This window comes from Hordeum vulgare, chromosome 2H, assembly GCF_904849725.1.
Source record: "Hordeum vulgare subsp. vulgare chromosome 2H, MorexV3_pseudomolecules_assembly, whole genome shotgun sequence".
In the NCBI taxonomy this organism is placed as follows: Eukaryota; Viridiplantae; Streptophyta; class Magnoliopsida; order Poales; family Poaceae; genus Hordeum; species Hordeum vulgare.
Genome location: NC_058519.1, coordinates 72,181,912 through 72,206,564, shown reverse-complemented (window position 1 = coordinate 72,206,564; position 24,653 = coordinate 72,181,912). Strand labels below are relative to the sequence as shown.

The 24,653-nt window shown below is 46.0% G+C and overlaps 1 protein-coding gene across 1 annotated transcript; it reads right to left on the bottom strand.

Moving 5' to 3' along the window:
* Nucleotides 1-877: 877 nt before the first annotated feature.
* LOC123429626 (peroxidase 2-like) lies at nt 878-2,485 on the bottom strand. Its single transcript, XM_045113645.1, has 2 exons — nt 2,137-2,485; nt 878-1,829 (listed from the first exon to the last, which is right to left on the bottom strand). Exons 1-2 carry the CDS (start codon nt 2,407-2,409, stop codon nt 1,071-1,073), a joined length of 1,032 nt encoding a protein of 343 aa, XP_044969580.1. The 5' UTR covers nt 2,410-2,485; the 3' UTR covers nt 878-1,070.
* Between the last annotated feature and the right edge of the window lie 22,168 nt (nt 2,486-24,653).

Sequence of the window (24,653 nt, the reverse complement as noted above, 5' to 3'; positions counted from 1 at the left end):
GCTTTTCTCCTGCGGGGTCCCTCCATGGTAGGCGGGCTGCTTTTCTCCTGCGAGGCTCGTCATCGAAGTCGGAGCTGTCGGGTCTTCGGCGTCGTCGGCCGATTGTTTGGCTTTAGCCAGCAGAGCCCTCGTGTCTCGTTCATTCGGAGGGGTATTGACGGGTCGGCCGTGTTGAAGTCGGAGTCGCTTGCTCGTGGAGAGGTGACGGCGATGATATTGGGACGATATCGGCGGTGTTCTCTCCTCGACGGTGTGTGTGGGTCTTTATGGGTGTCAGGTCGGCCGGATGCCCTTCATTCTAGACTTGTTGTAGCATTTTTTTTCCGGTTTTGCGCAAATTAAACGGACAATTTTCTTTTGCTTTTTTAAGGAATCGAATTCCTCAGGGTCTGAGTTTCGAAAAAAAATAAGACTATATATGTAGAAGGCAAGATGTTTCAACCAAAGATTCGGTTACCAATTGGTACAATCTGTTACCACCAACTAACCACGTTTCTCGTATCACACGAGTAAAGCATATAGCAAGAAAACTTGATCAATTATAATACTTTTTTTGAATTTGACGACTCAACGTGTATAGCTAAATTTATGTGCATGCAATCATGGAGCAATTAAATTGTCTTGGTATGTAGAGTAGTCAATTTGCCCCCCCTCAAGAGATTGCTGGTTTCGGCTCACCTTTTTAGCTGCAAGGCGACCGGCCACTCAAACCTTATCTATGTTTGCATAAATAATCATATTAATAGTCGTATTTTATTATTGTGTCAGAAATTCGCTCGGGTATTTCAAGGCTACGATGGTAAAATGCCAAAAAAGGAGGCACCATGCATCTTTGTTAACATATTATTTGTGGCTCCCATTTTCAGCATACTAAAGATAGTTTGACAATATCATCTCAAAATAAATTACTCCAATACTTTCGATACAGATGTGAAAGAAGCAAAACATGGACTGATAAAACAATTATCGGAGCTGTTAAGCTAATATTCGAACAAAAGCACGAGCTTGTTCTGATCAGTCTCCGGCCGGCCTCCTGAGTCAATACGAGGTACAGATTATCGGCGCTCTAGCTAGTTGATGAACCTGCACTGCTTTCTGATCTCCCCGTTGGCCTTGGTCTTGAGCTCGATGTTGCCCATCTTAACCATTGCTTGCTTGAACTTTCGCTCCCACTTCCCGGGGTTCTTGGCGTTGTGTTCCACAGCCTTGAGTGCCTGCGGCGACTGCAGCAGCGTGGCGTCCGATTTGAACAGCACTTTACGGTCAAGAACGTTCTGGTAGTACTGTCTGTCCAGGTCACGGGGGGTAACGACGTCCTGCACCACCACAGGGTCACCACCGCGGTTGCATGTCTGCTGTAGGGAGCTAGCCAACGTGGGTTCCATAGACGTGGGGTCTGATGGGTTAGCTGGAAGGCGGTCAGCGAAGGATGAACAATGAGAGATACCGATGGTGTGCGCGCCGGAGAGGGTGACCATGTCGTCGAGGTCGAGCCCCTTGGCTTCGAACATGGCCTCGAGCACCTTGACGTTGGCGAAGGGAGGGGGCAGGTCACGGAGGGTCTCGTTGGCGAACGACACTCGCCCGTCATAGCGACCAGCAGGCATTTTGAAGTCTACCACACCGTTGCTGAGAAAGAAGGTGGCATCGCGTCCAGCAAAGGCGACGATGTCAGCGCACGAGACAACCCCACCACATTCCTTCTCAAGCTTCGCCTTTGCGGCGTCTATCACCTCGAAGCCTCGGAGGCTTGGGAAGTTTGGGATGCCAAGCTTCTCCGGCTCCTGGTTGGCCGACGTTGGGTCTAGGAGAACCGAGGCATCACAACCCTACAATACAAGGTTGCGCCAGTGAGAACTTTGAAATAGGCTTTCGCCCCGTTTTATAAATAAGGTAACTGGTCATACATCCAACACACCGATCCGGATGAGATATACTCCCTCCATTTTAAAATATAAGATCTTTTAAAGATTTTACTACGAGATTACATACGAAGCAAAATGAATGAATTTATACTTTGAAATATGTCTATGTACATCCGTAAAAGATCTTATACTTAGGAACGGAGGGAGTATCTTGCATTGCAAAATGTTGCACACATATATACCATGAATTCCACTATAAGCTAGCACGTACCCTCACGAAACAGTCGTGGAAGAAGAGGCGGATGAGCCCAGCGCCGATGCCGCGATTGTTGGCTGTGGCGTTCTTTACGGCCTCCCTGACAATTGCCTCCGCATTAGGGCAGGAATAGCTGTAGTAGTCCAGTGTGAGCGCCGGTGCCGTAGGAGGTGTCGGGCTTATGATGGGCGGCATTGGGTTGGGATACCCGTAGCTCGCTTGGCATGTGTAAGCCATACAACCGAGCAATGCTACCACGACAAAGGCAGCAAGCTTTACAGCAGCCATTGTTGCAACTTGCGATGAGCTCTACAGCTAGCTAGAGGCTAGAGCCAAGAGGCCGGCTTATATCTAGAGGGAGGACGCAGATGGATGGGTGAAGGAAACTTGGTGTTGTGCTGGCCTATTTATAGCTAGCTTGATCGATCCATTCCAAGCTAATTAAACTGTTATGTGATGAATATTATTCATGCATGGTTGTAACATGCATATGTTAGGTTGTCGTGTTTTAAGTCAAGATGGAACATGCATGGTGAGCATAATTAACCTGCAGGACACAGTTGACATTTCATGCCCATTATTTCCTCTGTTGATGTGGGTGTCGGGTGGCATCTAGTGGTTGCGATATGTTTTGATTATTGTATCGTGTGCAGCATGTAAGGGATGGACATGGATTATTGGCTTTTGAACGTGCGTATGCAGCTGTACAGGCGTGCCTACGCGATTCTTGCTTCGGCCGGCTACTTGACGGAACTTGCGTAACTAGCGACACAAATAAAACTGATCGATGGATTTGATGGTTAAAGGCCCGTGTCGTGCCTTTGCTTTGTATTGTTTTTCGTTTTTCTGGTGTTACAATCAACACTCCTAAGGTGTCTTTTATACACGTCCACAAGGGACTATGGAAATAGACTAGCATTAGGAATCCTAATACTACTAGGACTCGGTTTGGCTTTCTTTCCTAATCCTACATGAGCAACATGATTAACATCTACATTCACCTCCTTAATCTTGTTGCTTGACTTCACTTCTTGCACTCCGACTTTCCTCCTCATCTCGATGAACTTCTGTCGACCGAGGGACTTGGTGAAAATATCGGCAAGTTGGTCTTTCGTGTTCACATGTTGAACCTCGATCAACCCTTCTTCAATGCACTCCCGGATATGGTGAAACCGGATATCTATGTGCTTGCTCCTTTCGTGATGAACCGGATTTCTGCACAACGAGATTGCAGCTTGGTTATCGATCTTCAGTGACACCTTCTGCACCTCCCGCTTTGCAAGAATAGCTAGGAGTCTTCTCAGCCACACTGCTTGACAAGCTGCCGTGCTTGCCGTTATGTATTCTGCCTCGCATGAAGACAGTGCCACCACCTTTTGCTTCTGAGAATTCCAGCTAATCGGATTCGGATCAAGGTAGAAAACCATGCCCGTTGTGTTCTTTGGGTCATCAACATCACCTGCCATGTCACTATCTGAATATCCACGAAGGATCAATCCTTCCTTTCCCTTTTTGTACGTGCAACCAAGATTAATGGTGCCTTTCACATAGCGTAGAATTTGATTGACCGCGCTCATGTGTTCGGTTGTCGGATTCTCCATGAAACGACTCACGATCCCGACTGAATACGCCAAGTCAGGTCGGGTATGCACCAAATATCTCAGGCTGCCCACAACGCTTCGATACATTGTGGTGTCCACCGGCGGATTTGAGCTACGCTTGCTCAACTTGTGACGTTGGTCCATTGAAACTTGTGTCGCGTAGCAATCGGACATGCCAAACTTTTCCAATAACTTGACCGCATAAGTCGATTGACATAGGGAAATTTCTCCGGAGCTTTGCTTCACTTCGATGCCCAAGTAATAGCTGAGTAATCCCAGAGCACTCATGCTAAACTTGTTCTTCATTTGCGCCTTGAAACGTTCAATTTCTTGTACGCTATCTCCGGTGATAATGAGATCGTCGACATAAACTCCAACTAGCAGGTTTGAGCCTTTGGAGTTCTTTGTATAGACTGCGTGCTCGAGGGGACATCTCTTGAACCCGAGCGAGACCAGACTTCGGTCTAACTTTGAGTTCCAAGCTCTTGGCGCTTGCTTCAATCTGTGAAGTGCCTTCTTGAGCTTGTAAACTTTCCCTTCTTCGCCTTTCTTCTCGTAGCCGAGGGGTTGTTCCACGTACACTTCTTCTGCAAGATCGCCGTTGAGGAAAGCGGATTTAACATCCATATGATGAACCTTCCAATCCTCTTGTGCTGCCAAAGCTAGGAGCACTCTCACAGTCTTGATTCGAGCAACCGGTGCAAACACCTCATCATAGTCAACTCCTTGACGTTGTATGTAGCCCTTTGCAACGAGCCTTGCCTTGTACTTCACAATGGCACCCTCCGTGTCCTTCTTTAACTTGTAAACCCACTTCAAACCTAGCGTCTTTTGGTTTGGACGTCGGGTTACCAAAGTCCACGTGCCATTGCTCTCAATTGCCTTCATCTCCTCATCCATGGTGTGCGTCCAGCTAGGACTTTTGCTCGCCTCTACGAAGTTCGCCGGCTCCTCAACTCCGAACAGACATAGTCCGGAGTACTCGAGCGTAACTGGCTTTGTGTACTTATAGACTTTCTTGAGGGTCTTGTAGCGACGAGGCCCTGAGGAGTCCGTTGTGGCTTGCGAAGGAGGCGACACAAATTGTGTCGGTGTTGATGCACTTGAGGAAGACGGCTGAGACCCTGGTGTGTCATCGACATCCGTGTCGTCGGCGTAGTCGTCGTGATCATGACCATCATCTTGATTGTCATCGTCACTATGCGCCTCGTTGTCGATGTTGCCGTCGAGATCTCCATCCGTGTCGTGCGCGGCGTTGTCGCTATCTCCTTGCGACCTATGCGCGTCGCCGTCGGTGTCGGCACCATGATGATCACTACCATTGTGGTCACCTTGGTTGGGCGTCTTGCCAACCACCTGGACATCCTCTCATGCATCATCGTCAGTTGGAAATTCAACTGCAAATATGTTACTCTTTGGAGCATCGTCGGCTGCGGCACTCCAATTCCACGCTTGGTTTTCTTCAAACACGACGTCGCGTGAAATCCGTAGACGCTTGGTTTGTGGATCGTAGAAACGGTATGCCTTGGTGCCAGAACTGCTCTCGTATCCGATGAACACCATCTTGGTGCTACGATCGGCAAGCTTTGAGAGATGTGGCTCCGCCGTCTTCACATGTGCCACGCACCCGAACGTCCGTAGATGAGACACATTCGGCTTACGTCCGTAAATTGCTTCATACGGAGTCTTGTCGATCACCGCCTTCGTTGGAGCCCGGTTGAGAAGATAGACCGCCGTCGAGACAGCTTCTCCCCAAAAAGTCCCCGGCAGGTTCTTGCTCTTGAGTAAACTCCTTGCCATGTCAACGACGGTTCGATTGCGCCTTTCAACGACCCCATTCTGCTGCGGCGTGTAAGGTGCCGTGAGGAACCTCTTTATGCCAATCTTCTCGCAGTAGTCCTTGAACTCATTTGACGTAAACTCTCCGCCGCGATCTGTCCGTAGAGCGCGAACCTTCAGCTTGTGTTCCATCTCTGTTGCAGCCTTCAACTTCTTGAACGCTTCAAACGCCTCATATTTAGACCGTAGGAGAATGACCCACATATATCTCGAGTACTCGTCTACCACAAGGAAGAAATACTTCTTTCCAGCGTGAGTTGCCGGGGTGATAGGGCCACATAGATCATCATAGAGCAGCTCGAGTACATCACTTGCACGATAGGTAGACTGAGCAGGGAATGGCCTGCGGTGCTGTTTTCCAACCAAGCACCCGTCACATACTTGATCAACATGGTCGATAACTAGCATCCCGGATACCATCTCCATCTTTGACATCTTCTTCAAGGCGTAGAAGTTAACGTGTCCAAATCTAGCATGCCATAACCACGAATCATCATCACTCTTGGCAAGCCAACACTCCGGTTGAGATTGATCAAGGTTGAGGATATAGAGCCTATTCCGTGTGCGATTAACACGAGCTAGCACGTTTCGGAGGTTGTCGAAGATCGTCATCACTCCGCTCTCAATATTCACCTAGAATCCATTCTCGTCAAGCTTCCCAATAGAGATGATGTTGTTGCGAAGCCGTGGGATGTAGTACACTCCGATGAGTATGCGATGTTCACGAGTGGGACCCTCGAATAGGATAGATCCTTGCCCGCAAATCTCAACCACTGAACCATCACCGAACTTGACCGAGCCTTCAACATCGTATTCCAGCTCGAGAAATTTCTCCTTGCATCCCATCATGTGGTTACTGGCACCCGTGTCGAGATACCACGACATATTGTGATCCCCGGATAACATAGGTGTCACATTCTTCTCATGAAGTAGCACCTTCCGGGTTGGTTTCACAACCATCGTTTTAGCGAGATCACAAACTTCGGCCATCAGAAGTCCTGGACCTTCGTCTTCCTGCTTTGCCAAATTTGCCTTGATCTCCCGCTTGTTAGGCTTCGGACAATCCTTTGCAAAGTGACCCATCTCGTTGCAGTTATAGCACTTACCTCGGATAAATCCAAGTTCCGTTGCTTCCGCCCTTTAGATTGGTCCGCCTTACCACGACCTTGTGGCTTGCCTTTTCCTTTGCCTTTTCCGGTTTGTCCGTCGCGCTTCACGTTGCTTGAGCCTTCGCCACCATCACGCCTTCCTTTGCTACTTGGGGCCTCCCAATCTGCGCGCGAGTACATGAGTTGGTCACTACCTCCTCCTTTGCCTTTTCGACAGCCACGAGCATTCTCTTCCCACGTCCGCAGGCGTCCGATCGCCTCCGCTATGGTCATGTTGTCGATGTCGTAAAGCTGCTCGAGCGTGCCGATGATGTACGTGAATTTGTCAGTCACTGAACTGAAAAATTTCTCCACAATCTCGGTCTCCTCGAGCTTTGCACCAAGCGCGCGGATCTCTCCCACCAAAGTAGTAAGACGCATGGCATAGTCGTTCGCCGATTCAGTTTCCTCCATCTGCAACTTGTGAAATTGGCGCTTCAGCACTTGTGCCCGTGCCTTGGTGACGCGATCTTCTCCGATCCTCATCTCGTTGAGTGCGTTCCATGCCTCTCTTACCGTCTCGAACTCCACCAATGTCATCAGCACGGAATCCGGCACGGACTGGGCTATGGCGGCCATGGCACCTTCGTCGGACTCGTCATCGCGTCGTCGTCCGTGATTGCCTGCCACACTCGGAGGGTTCGGAGAATAATCTTCATCTTCACCGCCCACACGCCGTAGTTGGCGTCGGTGAGCATCGGATACTGGATGGGGATGTTGCGATGCGTCTGGACGTTGGCGCTGCTCGTTCCTCCACCACTGGTTGCTGACTTGACGCCCTTCTTCACCTTGTCGCCGTTCTTGTTCGCCTTGGCACCGACGCTGCCGGACTTGACCGACTCAGCGTCGCTGTCCGTCATCGTAGATCGTAGATCGCCGAGGCTCTAGATACCAACTGTTGGCTTTTGAACGTGCGTATGCAGTTGTACAGGCGTGCCTACGCGATTCTTGCTTCGGCCGGCTACTTGACGGAACTTGCGTAACTAGCGACACAAATAAAACTGATCGATGGATTTGATGGCTAAAGGCCCGTGTCGTGCCTTTGCTTTGTATTGCTTTTCGCTTTTCTGGTGTTACAATCAACACCCCTAAGGTGTCTTTTATACACGTTCACAAGGGACTATGAAAATAGACTAGGACTAGAAATCATAATACTACTAGGACTCGGTTTGGCTTTCTTTCCTAATCCTACATGAGCAACGTGATTAACATCTACATGGACTTCTTCTGTTGGGGACGGAGGGCAGTGTGCAGCTTCTCTTGCGTGAATCATGAAATTGTTTTCTCCATTATTGGGTTAAATTTTTGCTCCTGAATATTGTCCAGTCTCAACAAGTCCATACAAAAAATAGTGAAAATCATAATTTCTTGCATGCATGTGACAAGTTAGGCCATATTTGACTAAATAAACCACCACCAGAGGCCGAATTCTTTAGCGAAGAGGTCATTTCATGGGATTTGTCGCCTCGAATCAATTCAGGCTAGACAATTTTCCAATCGTCCCAAGAATAGCAAGCATTGAATCAGGTGCAGAGTACTCTTCATCTTCCTATCAGAATTTAAAGCATTTTCCAAAGAATTGAGGAGTGATCTCTTAGACTAGTCATAGTGGGGAGTAACTAAGTAGTAACATCAACGCCACGTGGGCAAAAAATCTGACGTGGCAAGTATTTAATGTGGAGAGAGATGGTAGTGGTAACATAGCTAGTTACCATCACATCACATATTTCAATGCACTATGTGTCTACAACCTAATAAATGTTTGTTTGCATGACACCACATGTATGTTACTCCCCACTATGAAGGTAGTAACATAGACTAATAACAACATCATGTTACTACTCTTAGTTACTCCCCACTATGAGCAGCCTTAGGCCCCGCTTGGTATGGGTGTAAATTTATACACCCGGATTGAATTTACAGGTGTATATTACTGGTTGCTTTTAATTTTCGTCTTGAGGTCTGTAATTTTTACGCGTGTATTCAGGAGCCATCCGACGATCCAAGCGGGACCTTAATGGAGCTCAAAGCAACAACCATATCCATTGGCACGACTTATGTATCTTGCTCTCCATGCCCATGTTCATCCTCATCAGACAGCTAGGCAGAAGAATACTCCATTTGAGCAGCCAGAAGCTCCCAGGTTCCGGAGCGGTCACAGGAATAAGAAATTGGACGATACAAAAATGAATCAAAATTTCACCAGAACGCTGGCTCTCATTATAAATCCCTGCAAATTTTGAAGACACAACAACCAGTCACATGTATCCCACTACGACACAACAACGAGACACATGATTACTCAGTTGCTCCAGCTCATTATTTCTTTTTATTTTCACAATCTTTCATCCTTTTACAATAACACTGTTTATATAGTGCATCTATTTATCATATGAGGAATTTCTCATGCTATCTAAGTAGTGAAATATTCCGTCTTATAATTATATGAATTATTTCAGCTAAGAGTGGTGTGTGCGCTCTCCTACTTAGTTTTTTTTTATTGACATAGTTGTACAATTTATATGCCAATGTAGATGTGCATTCATTTAATTTTGAAACCTATATTATTATTTCTTAAAAGTTAGTTGAGTATGCAGCGGACGACCATAGTGCGGCGACACCCTTCCCTCGGTGACGACAACAACCACATGAGACTACGATGACAACGACGCGCATGAGAAAAGGAGAGGTCTGTGGGGAGAGAGGAACATGGGCTTACCGACATGCGGGAGGCGAAAGTGGCCGCGATTATCCGACGACAACGACGACTTTGGAGTCAGCAATGGAGAAAAAGGATCGGGCTTGCGTGTCCACCGTTGCTAGGAATTTGAGGAGGGCGAGGGGGGATTTGAATGGTGATGTCGTATTTGTGGCTGAAACAGTTAAGTCCAAGGGGTATGCCCACCACTGACGGGCATAGGGCCGAGCCCGTCATAAGTAACAATGCTAGCTGTGTTGGCAACCCCAGTTAGCATGCCATAGCAGAAGCTTAGCAGTGGCGGATGTTTATGGACAGCCACCACAACTATGTTTCAAAAAGGTTGTACTCTTGACTTTTCAATGTTTTATCCATAGATTTTTGTTTTCATTTGCATGGGGTTATTCTTCATAAAAAGATTCATGGCAAATGTTTGCCACTTTTTGGTTGATTTGTTACTCTTAAAGCATCGAATGAATTCCTAGCATTTACGAGGAGCAAAATACGTTTCTCTTTAAAAAAAGATGTAATGAAATTCAAAAAGAATGAAACTTGACATGATATCATGATATTACCTCTAGAGGGTGTGCTAAAAAAATTAGAGACTTATGAAAAAAAAGTTGATGCCCCTCTTGCAGAAACAGAAGAGACTCTTTGGAGTAACAATGTTTCAAAGAGAAGCAGTCAAATTTCAAGCGGAACTCATTTTTTTCATCCTTTCACGTTCAAACTTTTTTTGTTGTTAATATACACCATTTCAAGTTTAAGATTCAAATTTAGTAACATTTTGTGTTTATCTGATATATTTTCAACACTTAATGTACTTTTAGTTATTTAGTGGACATAAATCAAATTTGAACTACATGTTCACTAAAAATGCACAAAAAATGTTGAAAATATACAAGTTAAGTTCTTGACTATATATTTAGGCCATAAATACAAATAAGAACTGTACGTTCATTCATTTCGGTAAGCAGGTCAAATCTGAATTATATCCAATCAAATACAAATTTATTAATTAAATGTATAAAATATAGTAAATACGAAAACTACAAAGTACAAAAAAAAATCATACAATAACACAAGGTCATAGAAAAATACCACACTATATAATGTAGAAACCAAACACAGGAAATTCTCACAAAATACCTAGGTGTTTCAACTGTGGCGGGTTGGTAAACAGGATCACAACAAATGCATTGCATTCTGTTTCGTCCCGCCAGTAGTGATGCTGTCCCATGGCTAACCTGGGTCTAGACTCTAGAGAACCAGTGGCGAGAGTGGTCTCACCCATTCAGTGACGGACCCTTTTTCTACCCGCCATAGCTATCATGCAGACCAGTATAGTGGCAGGGTGCAGAGAGTGCTGTCACTAATGTCACCCCACATATAAGCGTTTTGCCAGTGGTGTTGTGTTCTCTCTATTACTTGTGTATTGCGTCTAGAAATGGAAGGAGGAGGGGTTGAAGACCACGACAAATGTTCTCCCGTGGAATAATGTTTTCTTTGCAATATCTTGGAGAGAAAAGTCAAGCAGGAACATGCATGGAGAGAATAATCTCACAGCTCAAACAGGTTGACATTGAGTGCCCTCATCCCTTGCGTTAATGTGGGTGTTGGGTGGAATCCATAGTAGATCATGGTGTCTAATATGCATGTGCCAATGATTTTAATAATTGATTTACTAGTATTATGTGCCGCAGTGAGAGGAATGATGGATGATTGTCTGGACATTTCTTCGCTGGGAGTTGGGATGGACGAAGCTGCGGGCATGCATAGCTGTGTAGTATACATGTTTGCAGTTGGCATTTTTTGTTAATTTTACCAAGTGTTGCATAGATCTATCTGTTCAGAAAAACCGTTTTAGTCGGCTGAGATTTTCCTAAATTGCAATCAATTTGAAAAGTGTTATTTCATGCGTGTAGCTTGCTTTTTTTCACCCAGTTCCTGGCTGCAATTTTTGTAAAAGAAAATACACACTTTTCTTAACCAAATGAGATTAAAAAAAAATACTCTTCCACATATAATTGTAGAATTATTATAGTACATTGGGAAACTTAATTAAGAATGCAATATCAGTCACTACTTACAATTGGTATTCATTTTCTTTAACACATGCAGTGCACATTCAGGTATAGGCCACTAGTAGAAAATATGTGTTTAGTCCCAGTTTGTAAAGGCATTTAGTCCCGGTTGTGCACCCGGACTAAGCAATCGAGACTAAAGCCCCTCCCCCCCTCGTTTTTAGTTTCGGTCGTGTTACCTATCAGGACTAAAGGGGGGTCCACGTGGCCGGTGCATACCGCTCAGGCATGAGGACCTTTAGTCTCGGTTGGTAATACCAACCGAGACTAAAAGGATGTCATGCGTCAGCCAGGCCTAGCGTTGGGGTTTAGCATATTTTCAAAGGAGGGATTTTGAAGGTTTTAGGGGTTTCATTTTGTGTTTGACTTTTTTTATTGTGTTTATCATTCAATTCTTTTTTATTTAGGGTTTTCATTTTTTATGTTTTCTATTCAAATCGACGCTAGCTACTAATAGCAATGAAGGAACTATTACACAACATCCTCATGAATATAGAGAAGTGACCTCTTTCTCCGTGTTTAGTCAAACAACTAGTTTTCGTATATATATTTGACGCTACTACATATAGTACACGTTCATGCATATATACAATATAACATCTCTTATGATCCCTAATATCTAATTAATTACCAAAATCGCATTCCAATTCCACATGGTATTCTCCGGTTTTAGCTTTAACCTCTTTAAGAAAGAATCCCGCAAATTCCTGTTGAATTGCTCGTATGCGATCATTTGGTATAAGTACGTCCCTCTTCCGTTGGATCTAATTTAAAGAAGGATTTCAATATATATGTATATATATATGAATGAAACTCAACAAAATTGATGATAATAAATAAAATTGTGAATATTGTTTACGTATTTCAAGTTGTTGTAAAAGTCTACCCGTCTCACAGGTCATCTAGCGAATGAACTCGCAATCATAGTATCCACATAAATTATTCCCGTCTCCCTTCCTTGAGCACTTTTTTGTGAATAACGTTCAATCAAAATAATAATCAAACATGATAATGATATTGGAATTAGAATCAAAGAGATGCGCGAACAGAGCTACTACTTCTAAAAGTGAGTTGTTGAAATCACAACTCCTCTTTCCATTCACCCCTAGCCTTCTTGGTGAACTCTTTTCAAACCCTGCCTGGCAAAGAAAATGAATAAAGGAGTTATTAATTACTTTATATCAGGAAATGAACGAAAGTTTCTGATATAGTACGATAATGATTGAAATTATATCTGGAGCATTTTTTTGAGATCCGCCCACATCTCACGGTCTTTACGTTTCAAGTCCACGACAAGTGTTTTTTCTGCGTCAAACTGAATGACTGGTAGAATAAAATGGAACCTACGCATGCATAACTCATCAATTACACTTAACACCGAGTACGCGAAACAGAATGTGTACAGGACAGTATAACACTCACTTGAAGTTGCTAGGAAATGGTATTTCCCTTTTGGTTTGTTGTTCAATTAACGCCCTTATTAAGATCTTCTCGGTATCCTTGATGTTCTTTTCTACCGTCATTTCATGAACAATATTTGCGTTAATAAACCTAATGTCATAGATTAGTCCTCTTTTGCATTCAAGGATCTTCTTTCTACATAATATAATGAGCATAATTATACATGCAATGAACGAGATGAGCTAGAGACTTAATTATAGAAATGATACTTACAGACAATAGCAACTAACGATAGATTTGTCGATGGTGTCCAGATTGTACAACGGAAATAATTCTTCAAATTCAATGTAAATCTACTCGTCTCCATTGAAGTAATGCTCATCTTTAACTCCCGTAATGAGATAGTTGATACCTTGATCATCTGAGGGTTTCATATACCACTCATGCAATCTTCCATTTTGTGTTGGTAGAAACGGGACCTCCTCGGGTTTGACGAGAGGCTTACATACCGTACTAGTATCTGTATGTTAACTCAGGCATGGGGAACTCTACCTGCTCGCCTAAGTATTGGCCAAGTGTGAAACCAAGATCATGACCAGCTACCTCCACATCATAATCATTATCGATAAACACATTGAGCGGGGGGCACAATTGGTTTTTTATGTTCGCCGACTTGGGGAATTTTTTCCCACTTGCACTACTACTTCCCGACGTCACATATTCTCTATATGATTTAACAATCGAGCAGTCATAGTCTAATAGTAGCGGAGGCAGCGGTGGTCACACAAGGTTTTCCAGACAACGCTTTGCTTTTCTCGGATCTATTTTCTCGTTTTACTCGCCCCGTTTCAGTGCTAGCTGGCATTTCACATCGGCATCCACAAACTTCTTCAGTTCCTCATCACTCAGTTCGTATGCTAACTTGCGAGGAGCCTCCTTGACGCTTGTACCTGCTCTAGATTTCTATGTAGTTGTACTACTAGCCGCCGAAGCAGTGGTTGGCTTCCACGCGTGGTGCTGAGTGTGATGACGCGGCAGAGTCTGTTGAGGGGCCTCCTCTGGCAGAGTCTGCTGACTTGCTGGAGGCTTCTCACGCAGCGGAGTCTGCTGACGTGATGAAGATGGCTGTCACTACAAAAAATGTGATAATCTATGACGCTCATTCTGTGACAATTCAGTGAAAAACGTCATATTTTGTGAAATTAAGATGATTCCTTGACGTTTTTTTCACTAAATCGTCAAAGGATGTGCGTCACAGATTATCACATTTGTTGATATAGCTGGATTGCTGCTATGAGGAGTCTACCGAGGGGCCTTCTCCGGCGGAGTCTACTGACGCGACGTCTAGTGTGGAAGCACGATGTGTTCCTTTTTCCATAGACCGGTAGTTTTCGGTGGCATATTCCAAGCAGTCCCCCTTCACCTTTAGGGAAAACAAGCTCCAGCTGCTCAAATCCGTTCATAACTTCATCCACCCAGACAATAGCATAGCCTATGGAATTAGAGAGGAATGGTAAGTTCCATCAGGTACAGGAGGTAAGGAAAAGCCGACCACCACCTTCACAGATATGTTAATGCATTTCACATGTAGATCACAATGTTCCCTCTATGTGATATCCACGGGGTAGCGAGGAGTCCTGATATCATCCATGGACCGATAAAGCTCCGTGGAAGCCATGCTACTTTTCCACTAAGATGTTGGGCCAACAATATCGAATGCATGCTCTTTGTGCCGCTTAGATGGGCCGGTAGCCTGGTGGATGGGTAATGCCTCTATTTGCTTATGCTACAACGCTACTATTTCTTCTATCTTCTTCATTCGTTCTACATCTTGTTTCTTTTTTCTCTCTCGACTTCTATATGTATCACTGCTATCGGGAAAACAAATCTTCCACAGAATGGGGCCTTGTGTGCCTCGTGTTCGTCCATTGTGTTCAGAATTCCCGAGGGCGCGTGTCAGGTTTTTATTATCTCTGTCGGGATTGAACTTCCCGCCTTGCACGTCCTTCATTTCATTTCTAATGGCTTTGAGAGGTGTTGCAAGTTGCTCTTTTGTATAAATACACTTCCCTGTTTCTCGGTTCAACTTTCCCTCATGCCCATAGAACCAATTCCTTGCCCGTTCCGTAAACTCCAATGGCTCTGGATTGATTCCTCGAGCAATCAGGTCGTTCACAGTTTTCTCCCACTTAGGCATGCCAACCTTAAAACCACCTGACCACATAAGATGGTGATATTTCTTCTTTGCGACATTCTTCTTTCTTGTTTCTGGTGTTTTCTTAGTTGCATCTCATTTCTTGTATGCCACAAATGCGTCCCAGTGATCTCTTAACTTCTCAAATATTTCGGCGAATGTTGGAGTCTTGTTCTTCTTGATGTAATCTTGGTCCAATCTTTTCTTCCCGTTGCAGAATTGTTGGGCCATCTTCTTAAGAGCCCACACCTTGACTTTTTGCTGTATAACATTGTTATTTTGGATCCACCTCTACCGATAGGGTGGAATTTGTCATGAGCGTTTCCCAAATTATTTCTTTGGATCTATCGTTGACATAAGTAACTCCAACCACCTTTGGCTTATTCCATTCTTGAATGTTGATTGGGATGCTATCCCTAACAACAACTTCTCACTGATGTATAGATCGGTTTGCATTATGCGCTAGAAGAGTCGGTTTGCCATCTTCAGGGACTTATTCGATCTTGAACCTTTCATTCTCGCGCAACCGTTTTTTGGACCTCGTCTCTTTATAGAAGATTGGCTCGATCCAAAGGTTTATATAAAAGAAGAAAAAAACGTTAATATATGTACATACAAATCTAGTTAGCAGATGCTTAATTAATATTCCCCGCCGGACTTTATACTAATTAAGGTTACAACATCGGAGTCGTTATCTTCTCTCTTCAATTCCTCATTTGAGCCATCATCTTCTGCCGGCTCTACTCAATCACCAGAGTAGTTCAGAAACTGTGTGCTGATATCATCATCTCCGTCGCGGATTATTTCCACCAACATCTCTTCTTGTTCTTCGTCTCTACCGTGTTCCATAGTTTCTGCAAATATTACAACATGGCATAAACACAGGAGCAACAGGTTCATGGGAATCATCAAGGCAATATACAACCTTGAGATAAGATGTTTTTCAGAATTAATGGATTAGTGGCAAACATCATGCAAAGTTCACAAGTTTTATAACAAGCAGTTTCAGACTTAGCAGTTTTTTAGCAAGTGTAAAACAACAACAATATCATAGCATGTATGCTATATTATTATAGGCCCTAAACCTGCTCCTGTAGGCAGCGGGGAGGACGCCGGTGGACGGAGCGACTCCTCCGGCGATCGTTGGGGACTCCTCCGGAGATCGCTGGGGGACTCTCCTCACCGGTGATCGTCGGGGACGACTCTTCCGGCAATTTCCAAGGCCTCGTCCGACGATCGTCGGGGACGACTCCTCTGGCTGTCGTCAGGGATCACTCCGGTGATCGTCGAGGACTGCTCACCGACAAAATGCAAAGTTATATACTCCCTCCGTTCCTAAATATAAGACCTTTTAGAGATCCACTATATACTACATACAGATGTATGTAGTCATATTTTAGAGTGTAGGTTCACTCATTTTGTTCCGTATGTAGTCAAATCTCTAAAAGGTCTTATATTTCGGAACAGAGGGAGTATAACTGAAGTTTTCAGACTTAGTGAAATTTAGCATAGGCGTGCCACATGAGTACACCATAACAAGGACGTGCTGGTTTCGAAGAGGATCTAGTATCAATGACATGTGACTACTATACCTACTAACGGAACACCTATATGTACCATATTTTGACAATAGAAAAAAAGACGATGAAATCTCCCCTAATAATAAAGCACCATATTTTGACAATAGAAAAAAAGACGATGAAATCTCCCCTAATAATAAAGCATCGATGGCTTCTGCCGTCCGTCGTGGCAGTTTTGCAAAAACGCCCCCCCCGCTTTTCCAAAATCAACCCGCGGTCCTTCAATATGTGAAAAAACGTTTCGTCTTTTAAGAAAAACCTCTGTCCTACACCGGTCCAGGGATTGGGTGGATCCGATCTGGCTGAGGAGGAGGCCGGTCCGTCGACGGCGGCTCCGGCGCCGGCTAGCGGCGCGGCGGTGGTCAGAGGTGGAGGCGAGGCCGAGGGGCGCGTGAGGCGGCCGGATCTGGCGGCGGGCGCAGCACACCATGCGGCGAGGCGGCGAGGCTGGAGGCGCAGGCGCGCGGGACGGCGAAGTCGAGCGCGAGCGGGCACGATCCAAATCCGGCGGCCCGAGTCAACTTCACCGCGTCGGCACGACTCGAATCCCCGCCCTGCTCCCTGCTTGCCGCTGGACGGGGGAGGCTCCGCTCCTCTCACTTCCTGCTTGCCACGGGCAGCAATTGTGCGAGGGGATCAATGGACGTGGAACCCTCGCGCTCCGCGGGCCACGGCGAGCCCGGTGCGGCGGCATGGGTGACGGTCAAGGAGTGGGGTGGCTCCTACGGCTCCGCGCTCTCCTGCACTGCCGTCCTCACCGCCTCCGCCTCCTCCCTCACCTCCAACAGGTGAGGCCTCCCTCCTGCTCGGTTCCTTCGTTTCGACCCGCTCTCATCTCACGCGCGCTCACCGTCCCAGGCTGGGCAGCCGGTGGGGGTGGATCAGCAGCCGCGTGCTGGGCGCCTTCGTGCCCGAGGTGAGTCAGCCAGCTTGAACTGAATGGAGATGGAGAAAAATTCTGCTAGCGAGCGCCTGACTGTCCAATGTACATCGTTAGAGTCGAGTCTTCTACATGCAGCAGCTTTGGCTAGAGGCAAACACTCAGTGAGAAAAGTGGCTTGCTTGAGCTGAAATATGTGTGCTATCTTAGCTGCAAGAACTAGAGCAAGAGCTTCAGACTGAAGAGAGGAATTAATAATAGGAGCCGATGCCTAAATCTGCATCTGTTGTTCAAATTTTCCATCTGGAATATCTATAAAAAGACCAACTCCTATAGCTTTAGCAGAAGACCCCATTCCAGGGATCTTGGAACATCTAAAGGCCGCATCCGAGAAGACTCTAACACCTGATTTTGGTGGGGTTTCACAACACATGTTAGCATCCAAGGGGGGGGGGGTGGTGTGCAGTTTTTTAGACCGTTTCACCTGTGGTAACTCATTAGCGGGGACTCTCTAATTCGTAGGGCTTTCCTGGTAGTGTCACTCCTGACTACGTCCCATTCCAGATGTGGGATACCTTACAGGTAAATCACTTTTCTACAATAACTGTTTGCAAGCTTGTTGGACCCCCAAACTACTTCGTCTTCAGTTCTTATATATGCCTTATCCATGGCTCTTTGTTATAGGGGCTCTCGACATACATCCGTGCAATGTTGTCTACTCAAGTAAGCTTGGCAGTGTTGTGTCTATTCTTCTTTGCTTTGTGTTTATGTCTCATCGTTTCCCGGTTTAAATGGAATGCCACCTGGATTGGCTTCATGCCCTTTTAGGTGCCATTGGCGTAGGTGAGAAATCTGCTACAGTCATAGGTGCCACTTTTCAGGTGAATTTGCTCCACCAATCTCCATATATATGATTATTACATAGTATGCCTGGGCTTGCACACTTTCCTAGGTACTAGCAGATAACTTACGAATTATCTCATGAACATGTATGAGCGTCCCCCCCCCCCACCTCCACCCCCCTGAAAATCTGAATTTTGGATACTAATAAAGCACGGTGATATTCTTGGTTTCGTCCCGCATCTGATCCTACGTTAAGTGTATTATAGTGCATGATTTCTGTAGCTCTTTCTCATGAAACTTCCGTTCCTGCAATTGTTGCAATATTGATGGGCATTCTATTGTTTTATAGGGTATACTAGATGCAGCAAGACGTGCCTCGGCATTTGTTGGAGGTGATGACGTCGTTCACAAGTTATTCGCAGAGCTTGCATATCGCTACAAGTAAGTTTCACCTATGTGACGGGTTGGTTTCTATTTTGGTCTGGTTAGCATGCTCAAAAGAACCTCTCAAGCTATATATCTTATGTATCTTTGTTATTTTCTACTTATATCTAGGGCGTCGACTGATTGACGGTGTTGGCAATGCCCCCTCCAGATCTACATCTTCTTCCCGACTGAGCCCAAGCCCGGCGTGAAGACGGTCAAGAGCTACGCCGAGAAGATGAAGCAGGAGAACTTGTACAATGGCGTACTCGTCGTGCAGCAGGCGCTGACCGCCTTTTCCCGCAACTTGCTGCTCGGGTTATCGCAGGAGAAATTGCAGCTCGAGGTCTTCCAGGTCGAGCTCTACATTCATGCCTCGTGCTCGTATGACTAATATCCAGTGCTTCTCGCCATGTCTGATGTTTAATGTAGCCCTGTCCTACAGGAAGGGGAGCTTCTTATAAACATTAATAATCATGATCTGGTTCCTGAGCACGTGCTCCTCACAAAGGGGCAGAAGAAGACGTTGTTGGAGACATACACTGTGAAAGAAACTCAGGTCTTACAAATTTGCGAACCCTTTGCCCACTGTAACCGACCTGATATTCTAATCGATGCAAGCATGCCATTATGTGAAATGTATTTCTGTTTGAGCCATGCAAGTCTTTGATAATCATATGAGAAAAAATAATTATATAACTATAAACCATGACACTGTATTCCAGTATACCTTCACGTACATATTCCAGATGGCAGTGTTGGGAGGACACACATTATTAATTTGAAAGAAAAGGCTCCCTCTACTTCCTCAAGCTATATCTGTTAGTTCATATTCATAGTGTAATCTTTAGAAGGTCTTATATTTAGGAACGAGGGAGTAATACTTATTTAGCTATAAAACGATGTTTACAGTTTATAAGCTAGCCCTTCTTATTATATTTCAGAAGATTGATAATCCCCATTACATTACTACAATGGTGTAATATGCAGAACCTGAGTTTCGGTTGCCAAGCAAATTTTTGTGTACTTCCATTTTAATTGCCAATACTTTCCATACTTGCATATTTCTTACCCACCTTATGACATTGTTTGACTATTATAATTTCCTTTTCATTGATGATAATGGTAAAAATAAGAATATGCTGTTTTGCTACACACATGTTATGTTTGACCAGCTGACTTCTGGATGGTTTATGGTATTTTGTGAGGTTATGCAACACTTGGGCTCTATAAAATTAGTGTTATATGTTTATTAGATGAGCTAGACAGAACCACAAGATGCCGATTTGGATGAGCCTTGAACACGAACATGCAGTTTTTAAATACAAAATGTATGGATGCGACGTGTTTTTTCTCCCGGTGCAGCGCACGGGCATATTTTACTAGTAAGAATAATGCAGACGAATGACAAAGAAAAGATACACCACTAGATCCTCGCCACATGACCATAGAAGAACCCAGGAAATAAATAAATTATGCAATAGTATATTCCGGCAATCTGAAATATATATGTTGCAATTGCTACTGCATAATACTCTTTGTTTATTTCCTATCGATTCCGTGGCCGGAGTGTCCGATCCATCGTCGTCACACTTTGAATATTGCTCCTCCAAGATTTCGTGACTATTGTAGCATGCCTCGAATGATCTGTCATGGCAGGAACTAAATTCTACCAGAAAGAAGACATAAAAATGGGCAGAAATGGTCTTTGGTCGTCGGAGATGAGCACATCGACGAGGCAAGCGGTGGCAGAACTTGGGTTCAGCGTTATGGTGCACGACAGGGTGACTGCATGGGTGCGCTCGGCTCGGAGAGCTGGTTGTCGGACAGGTAGAGCAACTTGAGGTTGGGGAATGCCACGGCGAGCCCGTCAGGGACGGGGTCGGAGATTGCGCACGTTGGCCTTGAGGTTGAGCATGTAGAGCTTGGCGAGCTGGGCGAGAAGGGCGGCGGTGAAGGCACCCGTGAGGTTGAGGTTCTCGAGGACCAGTTTAGTGCACGCCCGGCGAGGTCACTCTGGCGCACGCCCGGGCAGGCAGTGCAGAAGGTGGATGCCATGGAGGGGTGCCCTGGGAGGCGGTTGGAGGCGTCCAGGGGAGATTTTAGGGTGAGTAGCGCATCGGCGTCGGTGGTGGCGACGACGACAGGGTGGTGGAGCAGGAGGAGGAGGGGTAGGATGTGGCATGACGAGTGGGTTCCGGAGAGCTAGTTGTAGCTTCGGTCGGTGATGAGGCACGACGGCGGCGACCTTCGGCCGTGCTGGCCAATGGGGTTACAGGAAGAAATCGACTGAGGGGAGGGAGGAGTTGCGAGCAGGAGCTCATGGCGAAGCTGCAGGGACGGTCAGTAGACTCCGGGAAGTCTTGGAGGCAATGGAACGATGACGGCGATCTCCGGCAGCCACGTGGCGCCGCGGTGGTTCAACGTTGATTGAGGGAGAAAATGAAGAGAAAGATTGGGATCTGATAGCAAACTGTGAAATGATAGAATATAAAAAAGATAAATGGGATGTTAGATGACCGACACGTCTAGCGACACGGTTCGTAACACGCGTGAGCAGCGGGCGCCGCCCGAGCGTGCCGAGGCCGCCATTAATGGCCGCCCACTCCCACACCTACCCACGCTCCGCAGTTGCTGCGCCCACCATATCGAGTGCACGGGTGGGTTGCGATCTCCACCGCTTCCCATTCCTCCCCACCTATCCTCTCGACGCGCAGATGGCGAAACCACGGCGGAGGAGGCGAATCCGCCGCTTGCGTCCTCAGGCGCAGGTAGCGGCGCCGGTGGTGATTCAGGAAGCGATGCCGGTGGAGAGGCGACCGCAGATAGACTCGCACTCGCCGGAGGCGCAGGAGGAGATTCTGCGGGTGTTGAGGGAGAGATTTCCGCTGAGAGAGAAGTGGCCGGAGATCTGCGTCGAGGTCATCAGGTGGAGCTCGTTCTCGGAGCGCTGCCGGTTCGCCGGGGACGAGGGAGGGATGGACTACGACATCGTCTTCTGGGCCATCCAGGAGGCGGAGTCGTCAGATCCGATCCAGGCGGAGAGGTGGAGACGCTTCAAATCCGCGAGCCCCGCGCGACTCAACATCCGACCGCCGTCGATCATGGAGCTGGCCAGCATTCCGTTGGAGCACTTGCCGCGCGGTGTCAGCCCACCCCGCCTCCCCTGATGGGTGATGCCCGCGGACGTGGCCAGGGAGCACGTCGCGGGCGTCTCATGGGGGCTCGTCTTCGTGAGCCTCCACCATGGGGGGGGACAGGGGAGAGATTCCTCTGGAAAATATGAAGGTACGTAAATCTGCAATTAGATACTGTTTTCCTGCTTGTGCAGAGGGGGGATGTGATGATTCTAGGGTTTATAAGGAGGGGATTGTTCCTCGATTTCATTTTGGGGGGATTGGGGCGTTAGCGGGGGAATGTGGAGATGAGGATGAATTGCTCAGTCATTCATTGGGTCCTGATGGACTTGTGTCCAGTATTATTCCCTCTGTTAGCAAAGTTACAGGTTCTGAGGCTGTTTGCAAAAGAGGGGTTGATAGTACTGTGATCGGGGAGATCAACAGTGGTGAAGGTATGATAATTGAGATAGAAAAGGTGGAAAATAATGGACAGCCCCAACACAGTCTGCAGAGAGAGAATGGATTTGTATCCAAAGCCATATCTAGTGAGAGACCACGGCTAGTTGATGGTGGGGCTGGGTCTAAAGGACAAACTGGGAATATGGAAAAATGATGGCCTCCTTTGAGGGCCCAGGAGCACAAACCATCGATGATCCATGGATCTGTGGTGGAGAATAAAGCAGTTAAGGAAAACACGCCTTCTGGCTATGATGACAGAAAGGAGGAAGAGGTGGAGGAATTTTATGGACAGTTGTGGGTCATCCCTTCCCCCACACGCCGTCGCACCAACTATAAATATTGCCCTCCCTCTCCAAACCCTAGATCGACAATAGGCAGCCGCCTGTTCTGGATCAAGAAAAAATTGTTGCGGTCTGGGAGCTTCTCTGTAGAAGATTGTTATCCCATAGTCCACCCTGGCCGTTTTGATCCTACCCCCACTAGGTTTCGGATCTGTGAGGAAGGTGGTGAGAGGAGAGCTTCTTTCGTGTCTGTGGTGAAGGGGATCATGGATCCCAAGGGGCAGCAGCGACCCAAGAAGAATCCCCCCAAGAAAGGTGGGCAGGGGGCTATTCCTCCATCTCGTGTAGCTCCTATTGTCAAAGGGGAAGCAGCAGGTCAGAAGCAATCAGGTGACACTGGTAAGATTGCCCCTCAAAGCTCAAACCCTGCTACAGTCCCTGCCTCTGTCCTCGCTCCCATTGTGCAAGTCTTAGATCCCAGATATAAGGAGATGATCTGCTTCAACTGTAGCTGGCCTGGGCATTATGTAGGCAATTGTGTGGAACCAAAAAGATGCTTTATCTGCTCTGGTACACATAATGTCAATAATTGTATTGCTTGGGATCGTCTGCAACCTACTGCTGAGTACTTTGGTAGCGCTGCAGTAGGTCTGGGATTTTATCATACTGACATACCTGTGGCAGCTGAATCCAACTGGTTGAACTACAAGAACTGTGCAGTTTTAAAGGTGCTTAAAGGAGAGGTCTCTGCCTCTGATTTGATTGTGCAGCTTAATGGAATTTTCTGCAAAGGAAAAGAGTGGCCTTGGCAAGTGAGATAATTAGAAGAAAGAAAGTTTCTGCTGAGATTTCCTCCTTGGAAGAAAGTTGAGGACCTTATTGAATTTCCTGCATTTGATCTTCCCATTGATGGAGTCTCTGTTAAGATATGTGAATGGGCTGGGATGCTGGAACCTTATGGTGAACTGACTGAAGTATGGATCCAAGTGGAGGGTATTCCTCCCAGATGGTGTGCGTGGAAGGTTTTTGCCCAAATAGCATCCTGCTTTGGTATCCTAGTTGATGTGGACTGGAATGGAATTTTTAAGAGTTTCTATGAGAAAGTCAGAATTAAGGTTGCTTGTAGAGATCCTACCAAGATTCCATATGAGAGATTGGTGGAGATGAAAAAGAAGCTCTACATATTGCTGTTCACTGTGGAAGGATTTGACCAGGATGGGGAAGGTTCTGGAGGAGATGGAGATGACCCTCATCTAGATGTGAAGATGAGGATAAAGAGGAGGAAGAGTTTGATCAAGATAAGGAGTATATGGATGGGGATGCTGATGAACCAATTGATGAGCTAGATAGAGCAAACTTCTCAATGGAAAAGAAATCTGGTTCTGGGATTAAGGAAGAATTATGTACATCTGCTGCTAGCTTTCACCCTGAGATGTTGTTGGATGAGTTACATGAGCAGTTTTTGCTGGAAGCTGAGGGTAAAACTCCCACTGCACAAATGAAGACATCTGATGAGAGTATGGAGGATCTGAAACATGTATGGACATTGGTTCTCACATGGACTACTGTTCTACACAGCTGGCGGATTCTGAAGATGATGAGGAAAATGATATGCCTGAGATGATGTGTCTACCTGAACAATTAGCTACAAGCTTTGGTTCTGCTAAGAGATCATTGCTAGAATCCCTGGATGTGGAGGAAATGGATAAGAGAAGAAAAGAAGATACATGTAAAGAGAAGAGATGGGGCCCTGTGCTCTCCACCAGACCTACTACAAGACAACATGGTAACATAAAGATTATGGAGAAGGCTACTGCATACCTACAAAAGAAGAACCTGGAGATTCCTGCTTCCTTCCAAGGTAAATCTTTTGCATTAAATGATACTCAAATTCTTGCTGATCAAATTGTTAGGGTAGACATTTGCATAGGAGATAGTGATAAGGAGCAGAGGGATATTATTCAGGATTTGGTCCTGAGGGA

Bases quoted from the DNA above. Each gene is read 5' to 3' on its own strand.
- LOC123429626 (XM_045113645.1), bottom strand. From the start codon at position 2,409: ATGGCTGCTGTAAAGCTTGCTGCCTTTGTCGTGGTAGCATTGCTCGGT. The intron at 1,830-2,136 runs GTACGTGCTAGC...CTTGTATTGTAG, and splicing joins TCCACGACTGTTTCGTGAGG to GGTTGTGATGCCTCGGTTCT.